This window comes from Rhopilema esculentum, chromosome 11 (genome assembly GCF_057945365.1).
Source record: "Rhopilema esculentum isolate cy_ngs chromosome 11, ASM5794536v1, whole genome shotgun sequence".
Classification (NCBI taxonomy): Eukaryota; Metazoa; Cnidaria; class Scyphozoa; order Rhizostomeae; family Rhizostomatidae; genus Rhopilema; species Rhopilema esculentum.
The window spans coordinates 9,046,764-9,068,633 of record NC_142825.1 but is presented as its reverse complement, the minus strand read 5'-3'; the positions used below and the strand labels follow the sequence as shown (position 1 = coordinate 9,068,633).

Sequence of the window (21,870 nt, the reverse complement as noted above, 5' to 3'; positions counted from 1 at the left end):
CGAAAATTGACTGATAGAATGTTCCAAGAAATTTTGACAGCGTTATGGATGAAAGAGAAGTTAAACTCTGTTTTCCAAAAGCATTCTAAGCTGCATTGGATATACTTCCCTCGGTGTAACAAAATTCTGTTTGCATCCACTATTGTAGTGCTATCAAAATAGGAAGGAAGCCCTTGCACAGAATGTTGCTGAAAACAACAGTGAAAGAAAAAACTGGCATTAAGAAGGGGGCTCACCACCTGAACCCCTCTAGCATTACACCCCTGAATAGATCCCCTCATTTTGTACAAGACTTTCTTGTGTGTAAGAAGAAAGAAACGATGAACATGCTAGAAACACTGTCCGCCGTAACAAATCAACACGATGATGAGACTCCAATGTAGCGAAATAGAATAAATTGAATAAATTTAAGGATAACTTGAATTTAAAAGAGACTGATATTTCGCCCCGATTCACTAGAGGCAGTTAAGACTTAACAATGTTTTTCGTATTAAGACTTTCTGAACCTGTGCTCTAATTGAACATTCATTGCTTCCTATAGCCCATGACAAAGTGGGTGGGCCATCCTGTATTTGCCGACAGGTTTGGAAATTTGCCGACAAATTACCCAAAGATGGTAAAAAACCCCTCGTTTTTTCAATGGAATCATTTTTCAAGGGGGTGTCACTCTCCACGCGCCAACTATAGTGACGGGCCTGAAAACATGTATGCTTCGTTTTTAGAGCATAAAGCGAAAAGCTAAGCGGAATAGTATAACTGAGATGTGCGTACCTCTTAAGTTCACGTGAAAATAAAGATTACAATTCGTTTATATATAAATAATGGATTATTTATTAATTTTCGTACATGTGCATTGTACAGACAGGCCCGTCGGAATCGGAGGGGGCTGGGGGGCTGGGGGGCTGGAGCCCCCCAATGATTGTCAAACTGCAGTATATTTCCTTTATAACAGTGTACTCAATGAGAAAGAATACACTGGGCAGCCCCCCCCCCTCCCCTCCCATTATGTGACAGTACTTCGAGTCGCGTTAGGATTTAGACGAAGAAGACTTCGTAGTTTCTCACATTTTCTTGATTATTTAAAAGCTCCTTTAACTACAAAATCAATCTATTTATATTCTTTAAAACGGAAATGCTAAATACAATGGTTGAGTGACAGTTGGCTACTACGCATACATACATTAAATACTTACATGGGGAAGAGGTTACAGAAGTATACAGCGATCCTGTTACAGTCCACCCCTCGTTGGCAAAAAAATTAGAAACTTGTTTATAATTTTTTTTTATACAATACGCGAAAACTAATTGCAGATTATGTAATGTCCATTATGATTGTTTGGTTATTTTTTTACGACAATTAACGACATATCCGAGAGAATACTTCTTGATTAAGCGATATAACGTAAGTACCTCCGTGCAGTCCTCCTTCGAGTTGGAGGTATGGGCACGATTTTACAAGACCTCTAAGACGACCATTACGTGCAAGCACTTCCCGAGCGGTGGGAAAATGCTCGACGGTATTGGTTTCTAGAAATTCGGATAATGCTGAAGAATCTAACCCTGTGCTCTTAACGTGTGTTGGCAAGGAGACAAGCGGATCGACACCTAAAGGCGGATTATGCACATTTGCTAATACCTGTGAATACCAGTGGTCGGACATTTGTTTTGCAGTATAATCCACGGTATCTTCATACACCACACTATCCGCTTTGGAGAAAGATCGTATAGTGCCGAGCGAAACATTAAAAGGTATATTTGCAGAACCTTTGTTTGAACGTATTAAGATATTGGTTACGAAGGCCATATCAGGTGGATCATCAGAGCATATGGCGTCGTTGCTTTGAGGTGCCAAAACAGCCACACAAGAAGGTGGGGTCGGGGCCAGTGGCCGACTTGGTCGACATTTTGAAAACCCAGGGTGGCTGGCAGGGTAAAATTGGGGCAGTTGTTCACCAGAAAAAGGTACGCTCTTCAGGGAGGCAAGGTCTATTGGACCACTAAGGGTTTGAAGCCCTGGTGAAAACGTATTGCCCTCCAGCCAAAGGGGCCCCGAAAAGAGAGGAGAGCCTATAAGGGAGGCGGTTACCATGAGGCAAACCGTGACAAAATTGAGCCCTCGGGTCAAAGAAACATGGCTTGCTGACGTGCCTTGCATGGGCATGGCGGTAAGCAAACATGTAACATTGGCCGTTGAGCTGGGGCTGGGCTGTTGGCCTCTCATAGCAGGAAAATATTCGATTGGATTGGAGTCGTAACAGCTAATGTTAAAATCCATTGCAGAATCGGCAAAATATACCTTCAAATCCTTAGAATATATACGTGCATCGGTTTGTCGTAAATGATTCTGACCAAATAAAATAGGCCAAGACAGGCTGGGAACAACGAGCATCGTGAAAGTTGCGGATTTGCCATTTCCCCAAGTGATAGGCACTTGAATGACACCAACTGCCTTGAGGGAAGAATTAGGCCCAGCGACCGAAACAGGGATAGGCTGCTCTAATTTAGTAAATTGAAACGCAGGGTCGTATTTGGCTACGGTTTGCGCATGATGTTGGCTGACGAGTGAAACTGAGCAGCAGCTATCCAGGGGCAAGGGCAGGGAAACACCCGCAGAGGTGACCTTAGTCCACAAAATGTTTTTTGCCGCAAGATCCAAAGACGAAAATTTCGCATTAACGGGAAGGGAGGTTATAGCTGGCATACCATAAAGTGGATCTTGCGTCGTAGCCACATGAGACACGGGAGCCTGGGTAGGCTGGGGCAGTTGCCGTTTGACTTCTTTCTCGATACTTGTTGCTAAGTCTTTCTTTAAGGAAGAAAAAGAATCGCTGACAATTTCTTTTACCGAGCTAAGCAGTACAGAATTACTGTGTTTAGGGTCAGAAGGCGATACATAAGTTGCCTTAATTCTATCATGCCTACGAATATCGGGAGGGGCACTGCGAGAATCACTACGAGGGTTGGGAGAATGTGTAAACGCTTTACAGTTAAATCTAAAGCATTTTGAGCATTTATGAATATAGCCTCTTTTACATTGATTATTTGGCATCTCGCAGTGTGCTACGTCAAATTTGTTAAAGTAACGACAAAAGTTTGTACCTGGAGGGTCTTTTTGAGCTTGTTGGCGTGATCGAACATTTTGCTTCGCACGAGGAGAGTCTTGAGAGTTTCTCGACTGCATGTTAGGTGGCGGAGAGGAAACCAAGGCTTGGGGCTTCCATAGACCTTCGATGGCATCAGGCTTTGGAGGCTGGACGGATTCAAACCGTTTGGCAGCTTCAATCACGGCGGTAAGCGAAGAGAAGGGTGAATCTCGGCTCACGAGTTCTTTTGCAAGAGAAGGTTGTAATTTGAGCATAAATGCGTGAATTAATTCTACATCTGCGTCAGTACGGTGAATTCCAGGAATGAGTTTTTCCAAGGAATGCTGGGTTTCAAGGAAACGATGGGCGAAGTCGGCCACGGATTCGGAAGGGTGTTGGTACATTGAGTAATATGTGGCGAGTAGTTGGCGGATTTGTTGCTCTTTGGGAACCCCTCTCTGGGCTTTGAGTTGAGCAAGGCCAGTTTCATAGAAAAGAATGAACTCAGCATTGCTTGTTTTGTCGTCTATTCTAGCGGCATTGGCAGCTTCGAATGCACAGATGATGTCGAACGCTCGGGTATCCCGGCGGCATTGTTGTTTCAAATAGGTGAACCAAAATTTGGCAGAGACACCAGAAGAAGAAAGCACGTTTGTGAGTTGTTCGGCAAAACGATCAAGGTCTTCGCGGCCTGTAAACTCAGGGAGAGTGAGCTGTGGTAGACGAAGGGGCGAGCTTGTAGTTTCTTTGTTGCGAACAGATTGCGATAATTCATGGACGGCATTAGAGAGCTCTCGAATCTGTTGCTGAGTTTGAGAGGAAACATCTTTGGCGGTGATCTGTTGTTCTTTGACAACGGAGGCGAGACCACTGACAAGTCCAAGGACTTCTTCGTATGACATTGAGAGGATCGATGATCGATGGTAAAGACGAGCGGGTCCTGCACCAATTCTGTGACAGTACTTCGAGTCGCGTTAGGATTTAGACGAAGAAGACTTCGTAGTTTCTCACATTTTCTTGATTATTTAAAAGCTCCTTTAACTACAAAATCAATCTATTTATATTCTTTAAAACGGAAATGCTAAATACAATGGTTGAGTGACAGTTGGCTACTACGCATACATACATTAAATACTTACATGGGGAAGAGGTTACAGAAGTATACAGCGATCCTGTTACAATTATGAATTTCGTTCCGACGGCACTGACGGAGACAACAATTCCCTCGAAGGAGACTTGTGTTGCGTCTGCCTGCCTGGGTGAGTTCGTAACCACGAGAAATTCCACGAATACTTCGGAAACAGCGTAAAGAGGACTGAGGGATCAGTAGTAGAATGCCGTCAAAATAACTTCGACAAATAGGTGGATTGTCACCAGGCGGAAAGTTTGCTATCGAATAAGAACTCCCAGCTTAAGAATCATGTGACCTTGTGACTATAAACCACAACCACCTGATGAGAACTCGTTGTGATGCGCCACCGCGAGTTTCATTTACAACTACGGCTGGGTATCATGTGAAAGATTTAAATTTGTATAGTAATACTTTTAGAATTACTGGTGTACACACCATATAGTTAATTTTATGTCAGTTTGCTTACAAGAAGCGTTAACGAAGTAGGCTTATTTTGAGAAGTATCTCGGTAGTTCGATTGAGAACCATTCTGTAGTCTGTGGGGGACGCTGCGCTGCATGTTAGACCGATCACGAACCAAACAGACACCATAGTGCGTGGCGAAAGTGGAGCGCATAGAAGACATAAAGAAGTAGAAAGAAGTAAGTTGCCATCGAATTTCATGACCAAAAGGTAGCAGTTTCTTGTTTTCATCAAATTTGGGCTTGAGTATCATTTTCACTAGGGGTTTTTAATCGTTCGTTTCTAGCAAGGCCAGACCTTGCCACTAGACGTAGCTTCAAGAATGAGTCATTCAAACGAATTGTCTCTAGGCAATTTATTTCTACAGAAATATCGAATCAGTTAATGGAATTTCACAAACCCCAATATAAAAATTTCACTATTCCTTTCATTTAGGTTTCGACCGCTGCAAGTAGTGTGCTTCCAGTACACCTTTTAACCTCTGTTTATCTCCTACGTAATCGTTGATTATCTATTAATATTAACTGAATTTTAATTTACCTCGACTGAATCTCTAACTGTATGCATGAAATGATCTTCACTTGTGATAGGACTAGGTTCTGTTTTAATGAAAGAAAAGCTTGCACTAGATCAAAGTTTTAGATGACATACAGTAAAAGTTCTCTCTATACAAGCTAAATACGTTATATATAGTTCTTTTGACCATTACTGGTTTATGGGTGCTCGGTTGAATATGGCGGTCTTCCTGAGCTTGTTATTCCAGCAACAAGACAGGACAGGCTTTCAAAATCTTAAACCTATCAGTGTAGTTTTATTGAAGGAATTAACTGGGGTAGATCCTGAGATGTTTTGTGATGACCTAACAAGCCAGTCTAATGAAAATCCGTCTAGCATGAAAGATATATGATTTAATGGAAACACTACCAGGCCCCAGAGGGTGTTTTAACAGGAGATTTAGTTGTGTGAGTTAAAACTGTAAGTTGTTTTATTTTTTAAATCATGTTTTTTTTCACATTTTTAGTTATTATGTAACATACTATGTTTTGGAGTTCAGGAGTTAGGATTTTAATTATTGTTTTCGAAAAAGGATTTATCAAAGAGCTGGTCTTCATTTTTTCTTTGGGTCACAATCATAAGTTTGAGTTCTCGTTTATCAAATTGGTTACTTACATCTGTTGAACTTCAAGGAATAAAAGTTATTCATTATATTGAAACCTGATTTCAGTAATAAATGACCAGTTTCCAGGTGCAACTGTTTTGAGTGCTGTTGCTGGGTACCCGAAAAATCTCCTGAGCTACTAAACCAATCAACCAATCTATTGTCTTAGATTATATGTAAGAATGATTTCAAGATTAGGTTGTCTTGAACAAGCCAGATTTCTACAAGCATAATTCTCTTTAGCTGTTAATATGGAATACTTTTGCTACTAAAGCAGGGGTATAGTCTTAGAGGCCCTTCACATGAGAAATTTCAGGCCAGTTTGAAACTCACACAGGGCCTTAGTCCAATTTCAATGTTTGGTCAAATCCTTTTGAGTGTTCACATGAGTAGGACAAATTGAAACTTGTGCCACTCTGAGATTCCATATGGTTTTTCAAACTGTTTTGAATTTTCAAGGTCACATGAAATATTCATGTGAATACAATATTTGCAAAATCAAAACTGTATGGTCTCAAGATTTGGTCTAGGTTCACTAAGTCCCCCGTCAACATTCTAAAGTCCATTGCACCATCCCCCTGGTAACATTACACCATCCCACATATATGCCCATCATTTTTCAGTGTTCGTCCAGTGTTCATAAATGTTGTTCCTTCTTTATAAACCTATTCCTGAGTTGCATGTACCTTGTTTTTACCCTAAATTACTTGAGAAACTCCCTGTTACAGCGCCTGATTCTTGAATGTGTCAGAACAAAGTATTCATACATTTATTCCACTGATTTGAAATATCTGTGTGAATGCAAAGGAAACTAGCACACCCGAACTGAACTCAGGCTAGCATGAGTTTCAAACCGGCCTGAAATTTCTCATGTGAAGGGCCTCTTAACCAGGTACCGTGGAGCATTGAGACAAGTGTGGGGTCTAAAAAACACAGTGCCCCCCCCCTTCTCTACAGTTTATAGACATAAAATGTAAACATAAACTCATTTGTTGTTAATGGCACTTGTTGGAGTTTTACACAAGGGTGCTGCTGGTTTAAAATGGCAGTCTATCGGAATAAAAACCCTGTTTGTGGCATTAAAAATTGATTAACTCATTCAACATTCAATCATTCATTTAATCATTCATTTAATCATTCATTCATTCATTCATTCATTCATTCATTCATTCATTCATTCATTCATTCATTCATTCATTCATTCATTCATTCATTCATTCATTCATTCTTTACCACAACAGCCTTTTCTTCTGGTTCAGAGTTGTCAGATCAGGTAATTTATTCAACAGACGTAACTGTTTTTATTTTTCTTTTCATTAATTCTGAAGATTTTAATAAGAAAAATGTCTTTTCTACATATAACTCTGCATATGGGGGTGGTTTGAGTGTGGAGATCTTCAACAATCTGCCAAAAGACCTATGAATTGTCAAAAACCCCATCCCCCTGGTAACATTGCACCACCCCACATATATGTCCATCATTTTAGAGTCCACTCAGGAAATTACATTTTAGAGAAGAAAACTTGATTTATTTTGAAAAAGGAACAGTTTAGAAAATGGATTATTGAAATCATTTTTAGAACTAAATTCGAACTTTGATTTTGTTTCTAGATGTAAATGTAAATTACTTTTCTAGGGTTTTCTTTTCTTTATAAGCAGGACAGGCACTTTTAACAAAGTTTATTTTGTAAGAAGCTTATTTGTGTGAAATATTTGAGATATTGTGTTTATTCAATTTTTTATGGATAAAAGTAGAGAAATATGTTCTATAGCTGCAATGCAAGAGCCATAATGCTATTTGCATGTCAACCTCTGTGCTATAAGATAACCTCCATATCATGTAACCAGCTGAATTGCATTTCCTGGCCTCTTTGTACCTATGGATTTATTAACGTTACCTCCAATTTTCAGGCAATATTTCGATTAAAAAGCCCAAAATTGGTAAAAGATGACTATAAAAAAAACTAGAAGAACTAGTTTTAGCAACACAATTTGGAAAGTTCTATTTTTTGGCATTACAGTCCTTTGATCCATGGATAAACAACCTGAGGCCAATAGGTCAAACCAGGCCCAATATCAGCCTTTTAGTAGCCCTTGAATCTTCAACAGTATTTAAATAAAATTGTAATAGATAACTTATATATAATGATAATGAAATATTTTCGGTCTGTACTATCACCTTGTATATTTAGACAAATCTGAAATGAGCGTTATGGTACAATCACTAAAAGCATGTTTTGTGAGGTGCTTTTTTAACAGATAAAGTTTAACATCAATATCAGTGCATTTGTCAGTATAACTGTGCTGTCCAGTATCACTGTGTTTTTTCAGTATCTTTGCATCTTTCCCATATTAGTGCATTTTTTCAAATATCAATGCATTTGTCACTATAACTGTGCTGTCCAGTATCAGTGTGTTTTTCAGTATTTTTGCATCTTTCCCATATTAGTGCATTTTTTCCAATATCAATGCATTTGTCACTATAACTGTGCTGTCCAGTATTAGTGTGTTTTTCAGTATTTTTGCATCTTTCCCATATTAGTGCATTTTTTTGAATTATATCAATGCATTTGTCACTATAACTGTGCTGTCCAGTATCACTGTGTTTTTCAGTATTTTTGCATCTTTCCCATATTAGTGCATTTTTTCCAATATCAATGCATTTGTCAGTATAACTGTGCTGTCCAGTATCACTGTGTTTTTCAGTATTTTTGCATCTTTCCCATATTAGTGCATTTTTTCAAATATCAATGCATTTGTCACTATAACTGTGCTGTCCAGTATCAGTGTGTTTTTCAGTATTTTTGCATCTTTCCCATATTAGTGCATTTTTTGAATTATATCAATGCATTTGTCACTATAACTGTGCTGTCCAGTATCACTGTGTTTTTCTGTATTTTTGCTTCTTTCCCATATTAGTGCATTTTTTCAAATATCAATGCATTTGTCACTATAACTGTGCTGTCCAGTATCACTGTGTTTTTCAGTATTTTTGCATCTTTCCCATATTAGTGCATTTTTTGAATTATATCAATGCATTTGTCACTATAACTGTGCTGTCCAGTATCACTGTGTTTTTCAGTATTTTTGCATCTTTCCCATATTAGTGCATTTTTTCAAATATCAATGCATTTGTCACTATAACTGTGCTGTCCAGTATCAGTGTGTTTTTCAGTATTTTTGCATCTTTCCCATATTAGTGCATTTTTTCAAATATCAATGCATTTGTCACTATAACTGTGCTGTCCAGTATCAGTGTGTTTTTCAGTATTTTTGCATCTTTCCCATATTAGTGCATTTTTTGAATTATATCAATGCATTTGTCACTATAACTGTGCTGTCCAGTATCACTGTGTTTTTCTGTATTTTTGCTTCTTTCCCATATTAGTGCGTTTTTTCAGTATCAGCACATCTCCTCAGTATCAGTGCATTTTTTTCTGTCTTTATAGTGTTTCCCAGTATCAGTGTGTTTTTCCAATATTAGAGCGTTTTTTCAGTATCAACGCATCTCCTCAGTATCAGTGCATTTTTTCTGTCTTATATTTCCTGTCCAGTTTTCCATCAGTATCAGTACATTTTCCCAATATTACAGCGTTTTCCAGTATCCGCGCAAGTTCTCAGTAGCAGTGTATTTTTTCCTGTATTATTGTGTTTTCCAGTATCAGTTCATTTTCCCAATATTACAGCGTTTTTCAGTATCCGCGCATGTTCTCAGTACCAGTGCGTTTTTCCGTCTAGCCAGTCATCGCCCTCTAACTTGTACAAATTTGGCACTATCCCAACCACCCTTTGTTATATCGTAACATGACCAGGTGTCCAACGTCTTTGTGTTTTCCGGTGGCAATGTAACTCATTTGAAAGGATTTCCTATTACTTCTTTCTCAGTGTTTCCCTTTTCAAACAATTCCGTTTTCATATTGCATTCCGAGTCGTCCTGATAAATGCATAATCCTATTGCATGTCTCCGCGGTGTTGTTTCTTTATTCTTACATAGCACTGTCGGGTGCTCGTATTGTTGTTGTTTTTTTGTTCAACCTTTCACTGTATTTGCACTTTTTAATTCACAGACAATACCTGATCTGCGGGGCCGGATTCAGGATGGCGTCAAAGTAAAATATGGAAGGGTTAAAAAGTTAAAGCCCCATTCTTACAACCCCATTAAAAGGGTCACTAGTGATTCATTGGTTAATTTTTTGCATTTTTGGCAAAAAGTAGGGGGTGTAAAGCTAGAGCCCCCCATCCCTCCCCCAGCTCCGCTGTGTCTGGTCCCACTCTATGCAAGTCTTCTTTTAACATACTTTAAGTACCAACAAATTCGGTGCCAAAAATCTCTATGGATTAATTTTCGGTGGAAAAAGTTTCGGTCATATTTTTTAAATTTCGGTGTGAACTTCGATAAAAACTTGAAAAATTTCGGTGGAAAAAATATTTCAGTGTGTAAAGAAATGAAATACTTTCTGCAAGTTCTTTCATCTTCGACATAGAATTATCTAGAGCGCAACCATGAAAGTGACAAGAATCGAATGTTTTGATGCCCTAAACTCTTATCTAGAGGACGTCTCTTTTATTTCATTTTTCTAACCAATGGAGCTTTTACCGTTGGCTATATTTTCGATCTCCAATCGCAACGAGGGGATTAGAAATTCTGATCGATTGTGAGTTGAACATTGGGGTGTCCGAACTGAAAGCACTGAAACGTTAGTAAGAAATAATCGAGATAAATTATGAAGTGCCAATGAAAGCATAAGTTCAGCCCATAGAGAACTCAAATTTCTTGAATGTAGGGGGCGAAAGAGAAGAAAGTGAAGATGAGCTGGATTTTTTTTGTTGATGATGAAGGAGATCCAGAAAATGAAAATTGATATGTACTGGATGTGTAGTATAGTAATGCTAGAGCAATATCAAGGAAAAATTGTTTTTGTTATTTTGAAAATCCATCGCTGTAAAACGAGGTTTTGCTAGCGTTTGAAATTTCGGTAAGAAAAGATTGCGGTCTCAAAAAAATCCGATGGGGTTGATTCTCGGTTGCCCTGATTCACCGAAAATGAGGGGGCTCAAACGTTTTAGGGGGCTAAACATGCTAAACACAAAGAGCAAAACGACTTTTTCACTGTTTTAAGTACATTTTGATCATTATGGAGGGCTAAAGCCCCTCAGCCCCCTCCCCCCCACCCCGCTACCGCGGTCCCTGGGCTATGTGATATTTAGTATTTGTGGCTACTCATCAATTTAATCCTCTTTTAGGATAGAACTTAACTTCTTGCCATGCCGTTTAGTGCCAAAAAGAAACAGCCTGATAAGAAACGCCATAGCAAACCTCAAATTTAATGTATGTTCATTTTAATGCTATAAGAAACGAGTGCTGGAAATTCAGAAAAAATTGAGAACTTTTATTACTCGAAATCATAGCTTTTCAGTGTCCTAAAACTACCTTCAGAAGCTAGGTAACAAACAATACAAACAATTTACCATACTTTATCGTAAACAATACAAACAATTTACCATACATAAAATCTGTTGCATACACGTTAGTGTTACCTTTCTAATGAAACTTATTATTTATTGCAGAATTTCTCCCAAGCAATTGATCAAGTATTGGTTTTTGCCTCTGCTACCGTGGCCCTTGGGATAAATGGAAAGTATGGTTGTGGTATGTCAGGATTTGGAATATTTGTTTTTTAGAATAAATTTTACAGCTTTTCTGAACTTCTGATTTTTCGTTTACTTTTACAACAATGTTTTCATATATATAGGTTTCTTTCATTTAGTGAAAAGATTTTAAAGAATTTTATTTCATGGCCTGCGTTAAATTTAAGTCTTTCACCAAATATTCAACCATTTATAGTTGAATGCAATAATATTATCCTTGAGATGAAAGTGTTGGTGAAAAATATTTAAAACAAAACCTCTGGATTCCTTATGCACTGTAACCCAGCTTCAAAGCCACTACAAGAGAGCTAGTCAACAGTCATCATTATCCGTGTCTATTGGACTGAGCTGAACTCCAGCACTTGTGTCATGATACGTCATGATATTGCTAAAACGAGTATATATTATGTAAGCATGTTACTTTTACAAGAGAGCTATAGATTTTGAAATTTATTTCCTCAGCAAAATTGTATTTTACTTGAAAGTGTGCAACTGTTGTTTATAATCAAAGGCGCTACATTTAATGTCTATTTTATTTTGTGATATTTCTCTCTTAGCTGGAAGCGACTGGCAATGGATGATTTCCCGTGACCTTTTTGAGATTTATTGATCTTGATGGCTGGTTTTCCTGTATTATATACCATTGCAGCTCTTCTGATTGCGGTGCGACCGTGCTATTTTTTTCAAAGCCACAATCGTATAGTTAGTGAGTATTTGTCTTTTCGTTCTATTTCATTTCATTTACGTCGCCTTTAATCGATGACTGAATGAATGAATGAATGAATGAATGAATGAATGAATGAATGAATGAATGAATGAATGAATGAATGAGCGAATGAATGAATGAATTAATGAATTAATGAATGAATGAATGAATGAATAAATAAATGAATGACTGAATGAATGAATGAATGAATGAATGAATGAATGAATGAATAAATGAATGAATGAATGAATGAATGAATGAATGAATGAATGAATGAATGAATGAATGAATGAATGAATGAATGAATGAATTTACAAATGCGTTGTTGTAGTTTCTGCTTAGTTCATAGATTTAGAACTAAGGCAATGCTACAGTAACTTGTTACGGAAACTTGTTAGCTACAGTAGCTTGTACTCATTTCTCAGCCAAACTGTTAAAGGATTCAACTGACATTTCAAATTTAGTGATATTCAATCGTTTTCCATATTTTTAAAAATAGATCTTTATGGCTTTATCACTTTGCCAACTGGCATGCCAGTTTACCAGCAAGTACAATTTTAGAATAAAAGTTGCTCGTGCAAACGACTTAGCAAATGAACTTGACCATTTCCCTTAACACCAGGCCTTGCATGGCATGACTAGGCGTTGATTACCAGCAGCGCGAACAATTGTCAAAGAACATTGCTGGCAATCCGCAAGAACAAATACACTTGTCATTGAAATAATTGTCAAATAAAATTTGTTATCCATCCATACGATCAAGGAAACATGTCAAAGGAAGTTGTCGTAGAAAGCTGCTCGTGGAAATTCTGCTCAAGGATATTTACACTTTCTAAAACGTAATGTTTAGGCAGAACCAACTTGCATTTTGTGCCTAAAATTTAATGTCTAATTATCTATGAAATATATAATACAAATAATACGCAGACATGTCACTCCGAGGAAATTCCATGAACGAGTATTTAGAATCGATTGGGACAAAAGAACAGATATTATAATTGGGATGTATTTGCAGCCGAATTTGAACTTCTTTATATCCGATACTTTTTCCAAAGTGATTTGGAAACTTCGTCGTAGGCAACACAGAGTGTGAATATTTATGGCTACATTTTTCATTGTATCAGAAACGCCTTCTTTTGCAAGAGGTAAAGTAACCCTTACTAGATGCCGTGCTGTAATATTCATATCTTGATATTCTGATAAACTAACCATCATTGGTAATCTTGTTTTCATCCTAGATTGTTATGAAGAAGTTTGCCATAAACATAGTGGTCACTGCTCGCAGCTCAAAAGGATTTGCAACAATTGCGAAGACAATACACATGGGTCTCATTGTGAACTATGTCTTGATGGCTTCTACGGGAACGCCACCATAGACAAATATGGGTGCAAGAGATGTCCCTGTCCACTCACTCACTCAAATGGATTGTGTAAGAATGACAACAAGACGAACTCGATCGAATGTCTTAAATGTAAACAAGGTTACCATGGTAAATTGTGTACGGATTGTGACAAGGGCTATTACAAGAGTGAATCTGATGGACTTTGTCAGCCTTGTTTTTGCAACGGCTACGGTAACGAAAGTATCGTTCAAAAATGTCACCCAATAGGAGGACGTTGCTTCTTTTGCTCAAATAAACGTGCAGGCAAGCATTGTGAATCGTGCATTGATGGGTACTATCTGAAAGTCATAAATAGAACAGAGCAATGTGTTGCGTGTAACTGCAGTGGTAATTCGTCCCCAGGAACGTGGCCAATGTGTGATCTTCGACACGGTATCTGCTTACAATGCCCGTTCAACACAACAGGAAGAAATTGCGAGAAGTGCGCCAAAGGGTACGAGGGAGATGCTTTGAAAGCAAAGAACTGCACAAAGATTCAGCATCCAGATTTCGGTAGTATGATTGTTGCTCCTTTTTGCAAATTGTGTCATATTATTTAGAGAATTTTCCTGAAATTCGAGAAAGCATTTTGTCAGCATGAGAATAATTAACACCATAAGCATGTGATTTTGATGTCAGAATCATGCAAGCTCCACATTTCTTCAGCTGGTAAACTTGATTTGGTGATAGGAATTAGAAGCATTTCAAATTTGAAATTTGCTTGTGGCCCGCCCAAAAAGACGTAGCTTTTGAGATTTTTATTTCTTGACCACAAACCATTTTTATTTTGTCTTTTTTTCTCTTATGTAATAAAGGAACTTCGTATATGTTGAAATTGATGTTGACTTCTTTTTTCTTTTTGCTTGTTTAACATGAGACGTAGGTTAATGTATCCCATGGTTATTCGAAAACAAAATAAAACCAGAATAGAATTCCATTACAAAAGTGTTTTGTGGATTTTGCTTACAAAAAATTTAACCTTTTTAGGCAGCAGACCCTCTACTTCAAGGTACATAATTGTGGCCTTGGTTACAGTATTGTCAATCATCATTGTCGTATTTGTGGCTGTGACACTCGTTGTTTGGTTCAGACGAAAAAGGTCCCGTGATCCTTTAGGATTTGTCACGATTAATATGAGCCACACTGACGAGGAAGATTATAATATCGCGTGGATTGACCCAGTGACTGGGGACCCTATTCGCCATAACGCAGTTGATATACAAATGCCACTCGCAAATGGAAATATGGAACTGCATGGACCTAGTGATGATTATGATGATGATGATGACCTTGGTGACATCCACGAACCAGAGAGCAGAGATACTGATCGAATGTTGTAAACTAGCCAAAAGATTTTTAAGGAAATGTGAAATATTGTGAGTGGGTGCGTCTTTATTATAAAGTTATCGTAAAATTACTTATCAAGAGAATTTACGATCATCGTTTAGACACAGTGGCAGTGCAAGCCTCCATGAAATGGCAAGGCTAGCAAAGATAAATTACCGTGCCTTTTTATACGACAGAAGTGTCTCTTTTGCATCATATCAATGTTGCAAAGGAAACAATAATGAAATATATAAAATAAAACAATAGAAATGTGCCTATCTCTAACCAACTATTTTTCATCATCTTTAAAGATCAAATTGGACGAAATTTGCCATAAGTGGGATGATAGAAGTATAAAAAAACTTCTTTAAAATAGAATTCTGCATGGGCCTAGTTTTATTTCAATCTCTTGAAATCACAATTTACGGTTTCGATTTTAAAATTCATACGCAGTTCCACGCATTCATTCGCACAGCTATTTATTTTTTGCTAATATGTTTATTCCTGGAAGCATTTTTGTTTGCCTGCTTGCGAAACGTCAAGTGAATGAACGTACGTTGATGAAACAAGAAAATAAACGCCGTCACACATATGACATTGATCTACTCATCATTCCTAGGCAGTATCGTCTTCATGAGCATGACACTGTGCTTTCTATTGTGCGTAAATATTCCTTTCAGTAGATTTGGGTAACGTTTGCATATCATTAAACCTTGCTTCAGGTTAACCCTTGGTCAAAAGATTTCAGGAAGTTCTGAAAAACTGCAATATAGTTTGATAGTTTTTATATCAACTAGTGTCTTTTAATTTATGTATAAAGACGGTACCGCATTGTGTGTCCATGTTATCCTTGTTTTATGCTCAACTAAATTTTGACTCTCTGGTAAAATATTTGCTTATGCGACAGATCCTTGCGTTTTGTCGAATTTTAAATAATTAGGCTTACGTTATTCATTCTAATTATTAACTTTTGTTCTTATTTATATTTATTCTTAACATTGCCGATGCACCCAAGTGTTAGAAAACTAACACGTTAGTAAATATTGATTTTATTCTTCGTAAAACGTGTATTTATCACATCTTTAACAAATATTGTATGTTACTGTTGTTATCGTAAAATTTATTAGAATTAGGAATGATGTGGTTTATATTCTAGTCTATAGTTATTTGCAAAGTTCAGTTTCATTTATTTTGAAAAGTTACCGGTTTTTTGATTACCTGGTTTTGTTCTTCTTCTTATAATGAAAAGATAAGATATTAACAGTTCGATTTAAGTTAGTTGTTTATTTCTTCACACTTTTCGAAATAGCTCCTCAAACAAAACTGTTTACGTTATGATAGATATGGTTGTGTACATTTTTTGCAAATCATTCTTCGTTTTTGTTCAATTCTTGGGTGGAAGGTTCTGTTCTGTAATTCTAACAGTTGACGTGTTTTCACAAACACTCCTTTTTCTATAAGAACAATTTTATAAGAACACGAGCCTAAAAATTGGTCGAAGTCGAGAACAGATTAAAAGCTGAGGCTGACCTATTGTAAAATGCTATTTTGAATAACGTTCTCAAAAACGAAGATTTTTGGCCATGTTGAGGGTGCTTTTTCGGTGAATATTAAAACTTCCCGGCAAATGAAGGTTGTCTCACTCACTTTGTTGGCAAATGATCACTCACTTTGTTGGCAAATGAGGCCCGAATACCTCCCTAGAGCGAAAAAGCTAGCAATCTCACTGCTTACACCCTAATAATTTAAGAACAATTCGGCCTCAGTTTTCTAAAAATTGAAGCTTCCTAAAGAAAATTAAATTATTATAAAAGATAGTAGCAAAATCTGAGGTTGAAAAAACATGCAGAAAACCATCACCTGGACATTATAGAAAAATATAATATTCCATAAATAGTTGGGATAATAATTCGATAAGATTTTATCCAATTTATTTTGCAATTTCGAGAGAATAGCTAGCTAGCAATTAGAGCACACAGGGAGAATAATTTGCTCAAGTCCCAAATTAATACTAGATAGTAAAGGGTCCTTCAAAAATTATGTAATAAGCTTGGCATTTACTCCCCTTTCCCCATACGTAAGGTTAGGGCCTTATCGGCTTAGATATCTTGAAAGATAATCATGCATAATTATCTACGTAGTCAGTCAGCATTACGAAGCTTTGAAGACGAAGTAATGTGTCAGTAACGTTTGTAAATTCCTGTTTGAAGTTCTCTGTAGCATGATCACTTTCTGGATTTATTTTTCAAAATATTTGGACCTTGCTGCGTCTGTGCAGCTCCTGAATTTCTTAATCTAAGTTCCATACAGATAACTCGAATAAAGCCTGTGTCTGAATTTTTTTTACGTCCGACAAATTTCAGACAAATTTGTCGATACTTTTCCCTTCCTAAATGCATTTTGTCCTACAAAATAGCAACTCGGAGCCTTCTTGTTTTCAGTTCGTATGCATGAAACAGCAACAATTTTTTAAGATGCCAAATAAGCAGATTTGTTGATGTACTAGAAATAGGCCCAATGCTGCTCGGTTTTTAAAACAGAATAACCCGATTACTCTTACATGTTTTCTCTCCATCACTTTGATATAAACAAGCGTTATACAATCTAAATTTTTAAAAGACATCATTCTTGTTGCTTTTTCTGATTGTTACTGTAAGGTTGATCAACAAGAAGAGGGGAGGGTCTTAGCCATGAAACTTTGGCTGCTACCTACAAAATTTCAAAACATTTAAAAATTATATCTCACAATCCTTTATATCTATTTCCTTTGGAAGTGTACTAAAAAACGATTAAAATTAGCATTGTTAACATCTTCAATGCTGTGCAATTACAGGACTTATCTCGTATTATGAATATCAGCCGTTGATAAGCGAAGGCCACAGATGTAAATATTGAAGATTCCAGGGCATTTAAAAACATCAAATACATTGATTTTTACCCATGTAGAAAAGCCAAATTGCTATAATTAGCCATTAAAGCCATTAAACCATTCGGTGTTGCAAAAGGTACCTGGCGTTTTGTATTTTATTAAAAGAATGCTTTTGCACAACTTGGACATTGCTTTTTCTGTCAAACTCAAAGGGAACAGATGATACTGGCATTCTGATACAAAGGTGGAGTGGATTTGGGCATGATCTTAGTGATATTTCTAAAAAGACACTGTTTATTCAAGTAAGACGTAGAACATTTTAGCATTCTGACAAAAGTTGTGAGTGATGGAAAATAACACAATTGGAAAATAATTTACAGTTCGTTCTCCGATCATTTGTGAATGAAACTCTTGGAGTGACATAACCTGGTTTCCCGACAAAACGCAACAAATTTCGAAAGAAGGTCGATAGAGGGGCAATGGCTCAATATTTGCTTTGAAGTTGTTTATTTTGTACTAATACACAAGAGGATTTCCAGGCGTGTTCGCTCTATTAACCGCTTGCAGGCCATAAAGTGTTCAAACCCCGAGACAATTTGCGACAGTGTCCCAAGACACTAGTGCCAGGACAGCAAAGCGTGGAAGGATGGGTAATTTAAATCATCACCCTCTAGCTGATCGGTCTTTGCTTCTCGGGCATCGATAGTGGAAGGACGCTGAGAAAGAAAAGTTTGATTAAAGCACGTTAGTAATGAGTTTTACCTTCTATCGCTGATAAAATAGAATAAACAATTCATAAGCAACTGTACTATTTTGTCTTGTGATAATACTTCTTCGATTGATATCTAGGGGCTGACAAAAGGGAACAAGTTTCTGTGACTTTTATCGAGGACCGTTATCGCGGGCCTAAGGTATGTTGCTTTTATATCCACTTTACATTTTATTTTCTATTTAAAAAGTTCTACACCATTGATTTTTTTGTAGTCTGTTCCAAAAGATTTTTATTAAATACATTATAATTTTTTCTTTAAATTGACATATTTGATAAACGTTGCTTTTAAGCGAATAATTTTATAAATTTAAGCATAAATGCATTTGGTAGTGGGGGCGCTTAAAAATTTGCAAAAATTGGTGACGAGAGTTCGCTGTATACAACAATTTCAGATCCATTTTCGGAATAAACAACATAACTTTGAGGTAATCCTTGAAGTAAATTAACCTATCGGTCTTAAAAACTTTTTCACTTGATTCTCGTTCTTCAAAAGGGGCACATAATTTCAAAAAAAGGAGCGCCAGACTTGCTTCAACTCTTTGAGGGAGGGGCAACTGCCTCTAGTTGCCCCCTTTGAATCCGCCACTGCATACGGCACTCCCTAATTCGATTAACTACAATTTATTTGATAAATGTGTCTTTAAAATATTGTTGGCACTACCTATTTATTGTTTATGTGCGCTTTAACGTTGAACCAAGAGAGAAATTTATTGGAAAGGGGACTTTTAATTTAACAGGTATACCCGTTGGTTGGAAATGCCATTTTAAAAAGTACCTTACTATCATAAGATGCAGGGTAAATGGCATCATGAGGATAGATAGCAGGAATTTCACATACACAAATTTAATTTAATTCTGAGTTTCGATCAATCCTATATGGAATATTTTTTTGAAATTATTGAAATAAATGTCTTTTAATCACGAAAAACTCTACCTGAGCTTTTATCTTCTACATAACATTTGCTTTTATTCGAATTACTTTGAAATTATAAGCATATAAACACTGAAAAAGCAACAAAGCCAATTATTTTAAAGAAATTCAAAGATATGACTGAAAAATGTAATAAAAATTTCATAAGCAAGTAGTCAATTTTGTTCGTTGTTGATATGATAATTATTTTATTTAATTTAAGGCTTTAATGATGTGGAATAATTGCTGTGAATTTCAAATGAAGTTAATGACTGACGGCCTAAAGTATGTTGAAACATTTTTTATTTTATTTTCTCTTTATTTTCTTTTTCTTTTATCATATTGAATCCTTGTTTAAAGAACGATGTAAATTGAGAAAATACTATTATTTTGTGGCTACAGAGCGTTTACACTCCTGTAGATTTCTAACAAATCCTTTCAATAAGTTGCAAGTCGAAAATGTTCAAAATTCGGAATTTTTGAAAATTCGGAATTTTTGAATTTTTTTAGACGCGTGGCCAACGGTCTCCAAAGCCAATATATTAACTTCTTTCGTCTGAAATATATGGGGTAAAATTAAGTAATTCTGACACAGCTTTCAATTCATCAGGGGCTATTGTAACTTTATTAAAGATTTTGACTCATAAAAAGATAAATGAAATAAATATTGCATTGTTAGAGTTATTCATGACTGTTTTTTTAGGAAAAATGTGCTGAAAATAGTTAATTTGTCTTTATACAGTGAAATGAAATAATTCATTAGCTTCATTCAAAAGGCACCATTTCTTACAGCAGCTTATTCCACACTCTCTGTTGATATTCCTAAATATCCCGATATCTGTAAAAAATATGCTTACAATTAGCTTTATCATAATAACTTATTAGCTTGGATCGATTCTGTATTACGCATTTTCAAAGAAGATACAAGGGTCATTGACCATCATAGAGACCAGAAAATAAATTTAAAAGCTTTATAAAGGTCAAGTAGTTGAATTCAGCCTTTAAGGAAGACTATTTTCTCCTAACATCCACTAGCTGAAATTTTAGAAGAAATGATGCTCTACCTGTTCCCAAGATTGAGATTTTAAATTATTGTATAAAATGTATTAGCTTTTTGGATCCCAAGATTTGGAATTCCAAAATGAAATAAATTTCCTTGCAATATATCATTATTTAAAGTTGTAATTTAAAGAACACTGATAATGATAATTCATTTTCATTGAAAAATATTTTGTGGATATTGAAATCATCAAAATTGAAAAGGTCTTACTAATCAGGGAAATATTTTTGCCTTTATCTGAATCAATAGCCAATTACTTTTCGCTATAATTAAAATCTAGATCCTAGGTTGTCAACGCTAGGTAAAAAGCCATGAGCAAGACTGCCTCAAATTAGATTTATCGTGCTTTCTTACATTCAGGCTCTTTTTAAATAAACAGAAAAAGTTTGGGTATTTGATGCTTAGTACTGGCACAAAAATGTTACAATATTTACTCGCAAAAAAAACGTTCAGAACTGAAAATCAAAAATAGAGAAAATAGTTTATATTATTTGACATGGTTAATGCAATCCAAATTTCAAATACATAAAATTTCGAGCATTTCGAAGCTCCTCTTCAAGAAGTGCCGGCTGATGCATTGTCATCAAAATTATGCGCAATTCTCTTTTGAAAAAAACTCAAACTTTTTAACTTTTCGGCTCACTAGCATTGTTTTGTCTAAGGATTTTTTGATATTTGATTTGCTGTTGGTGTTCATCTGGAGTATGTTGGTGGTTGACCGGCGTTGATGGTTTCTTCAGTGGTTTTGACGGTTAATGTTGGCGGTGGGTGTTGGCATTGGCGGTGGGTGTGGCGGTGGGTGTGGCGGTGGGTGTTGGCGTTTGTTGTTCTTTGTGAGTGTTTTGTTGGTTGTTGGTAGTGGTCGCAAAACAATCTAGTTATCCGAAGAGTTTGAAAAGTTTACAGTGACTATATGAACAACATATTTTTGTGAATTTTGAACAAAAGAGTCAGGCTGTTTTCCATAATTTCAAGTAATGAAAAAACTTTTTATCAATTATCTCGAAAGTACCACTGAATGTTTTCGAGAAGAATCATGCGTTTCTTCCATTTCAATTTTTCATACCATTGTTCTTTTAAAAATTTATCTGAAGAGGGTTCCTGGAAAGCTAATCGAAAATCGAAATTGTTTGATGCTATTTTCAGTCTACATTGATCAAATTCAGGCACTAGGGCTGTCTTATAGTTTATGCACAAAATACATGAATTTTCAAAGTTCTACACATTTTTCTGTTAATTCATTTTGAAAGAAATATGATCTTTATGAATCATTTACTGTTGAAACAAATTCTATCTTGAGTTGTTTTGAAAAATACGAACCGTGTTATATCAAATGTAGAATTGAACTTAAAGTAATGTA

At 36.3% G+C, this 21,870-nt stretch overlaps 1 protein-coding gene across 1 annotated transcript; it reads left to right on the top strand.

Moving 5' to 3' along the window:
* Positions 1–4,567: 4,567 nt before the first annotated feature.
* On the top strand, positions 4,568–16,173 carry LOC135693356 (laminin subunit gamma-1). The gene is made up of 5 exons (XM_065211807.2): positions 4,568–4,856; positions 11,405–11,486; positions 12,043–12,191; positions 13,430–14,086; positions 14,561–16,173. Exons 3-5 carry the CDS (start codon positions 12,101–12,103, stop codon positions 14,911–14,913), a joined length of 1,101 nt encoding a protein of 366 aa, XP_065067879.2. The 5' UTR covers positions 4,568–4,856; positions 11,405–11,486; positions 12,043–12,100; the 3' UTR covers positions 14,914–16,173.
* The last annotated feature ends 5,697 nt before the right edge of the window (positions 16,174–21,870 follow it).

What these genes read in the sequence shown, in the direction of transcription:
- LOC135693356 (XM_065211807.2), top strand. Translation starts at nt 12,101, where the DNA reads ATGGCTGGTTTTCCTGTATTATATACCATTGCAGCTCTTCTGATTGCG. An exon ending in AAGCCACAATCGTATAGTTA is followed by an intron (nt 12,192 to 13,429) that starts GTGAGTATTTGT and finishes TTTTCATCCTAG; the next exon opens with ATTGTTATGAAGAAGTTTGC. An exon ending in GATTCAGCATCCAGATTTCG is followed by an intron (nt 14,087 to 14,560) that starts GTAGTATGATTG and finishes TAACCTTTTTAG; the next exon opens with GCAGCAGACCCTCTACTTCA.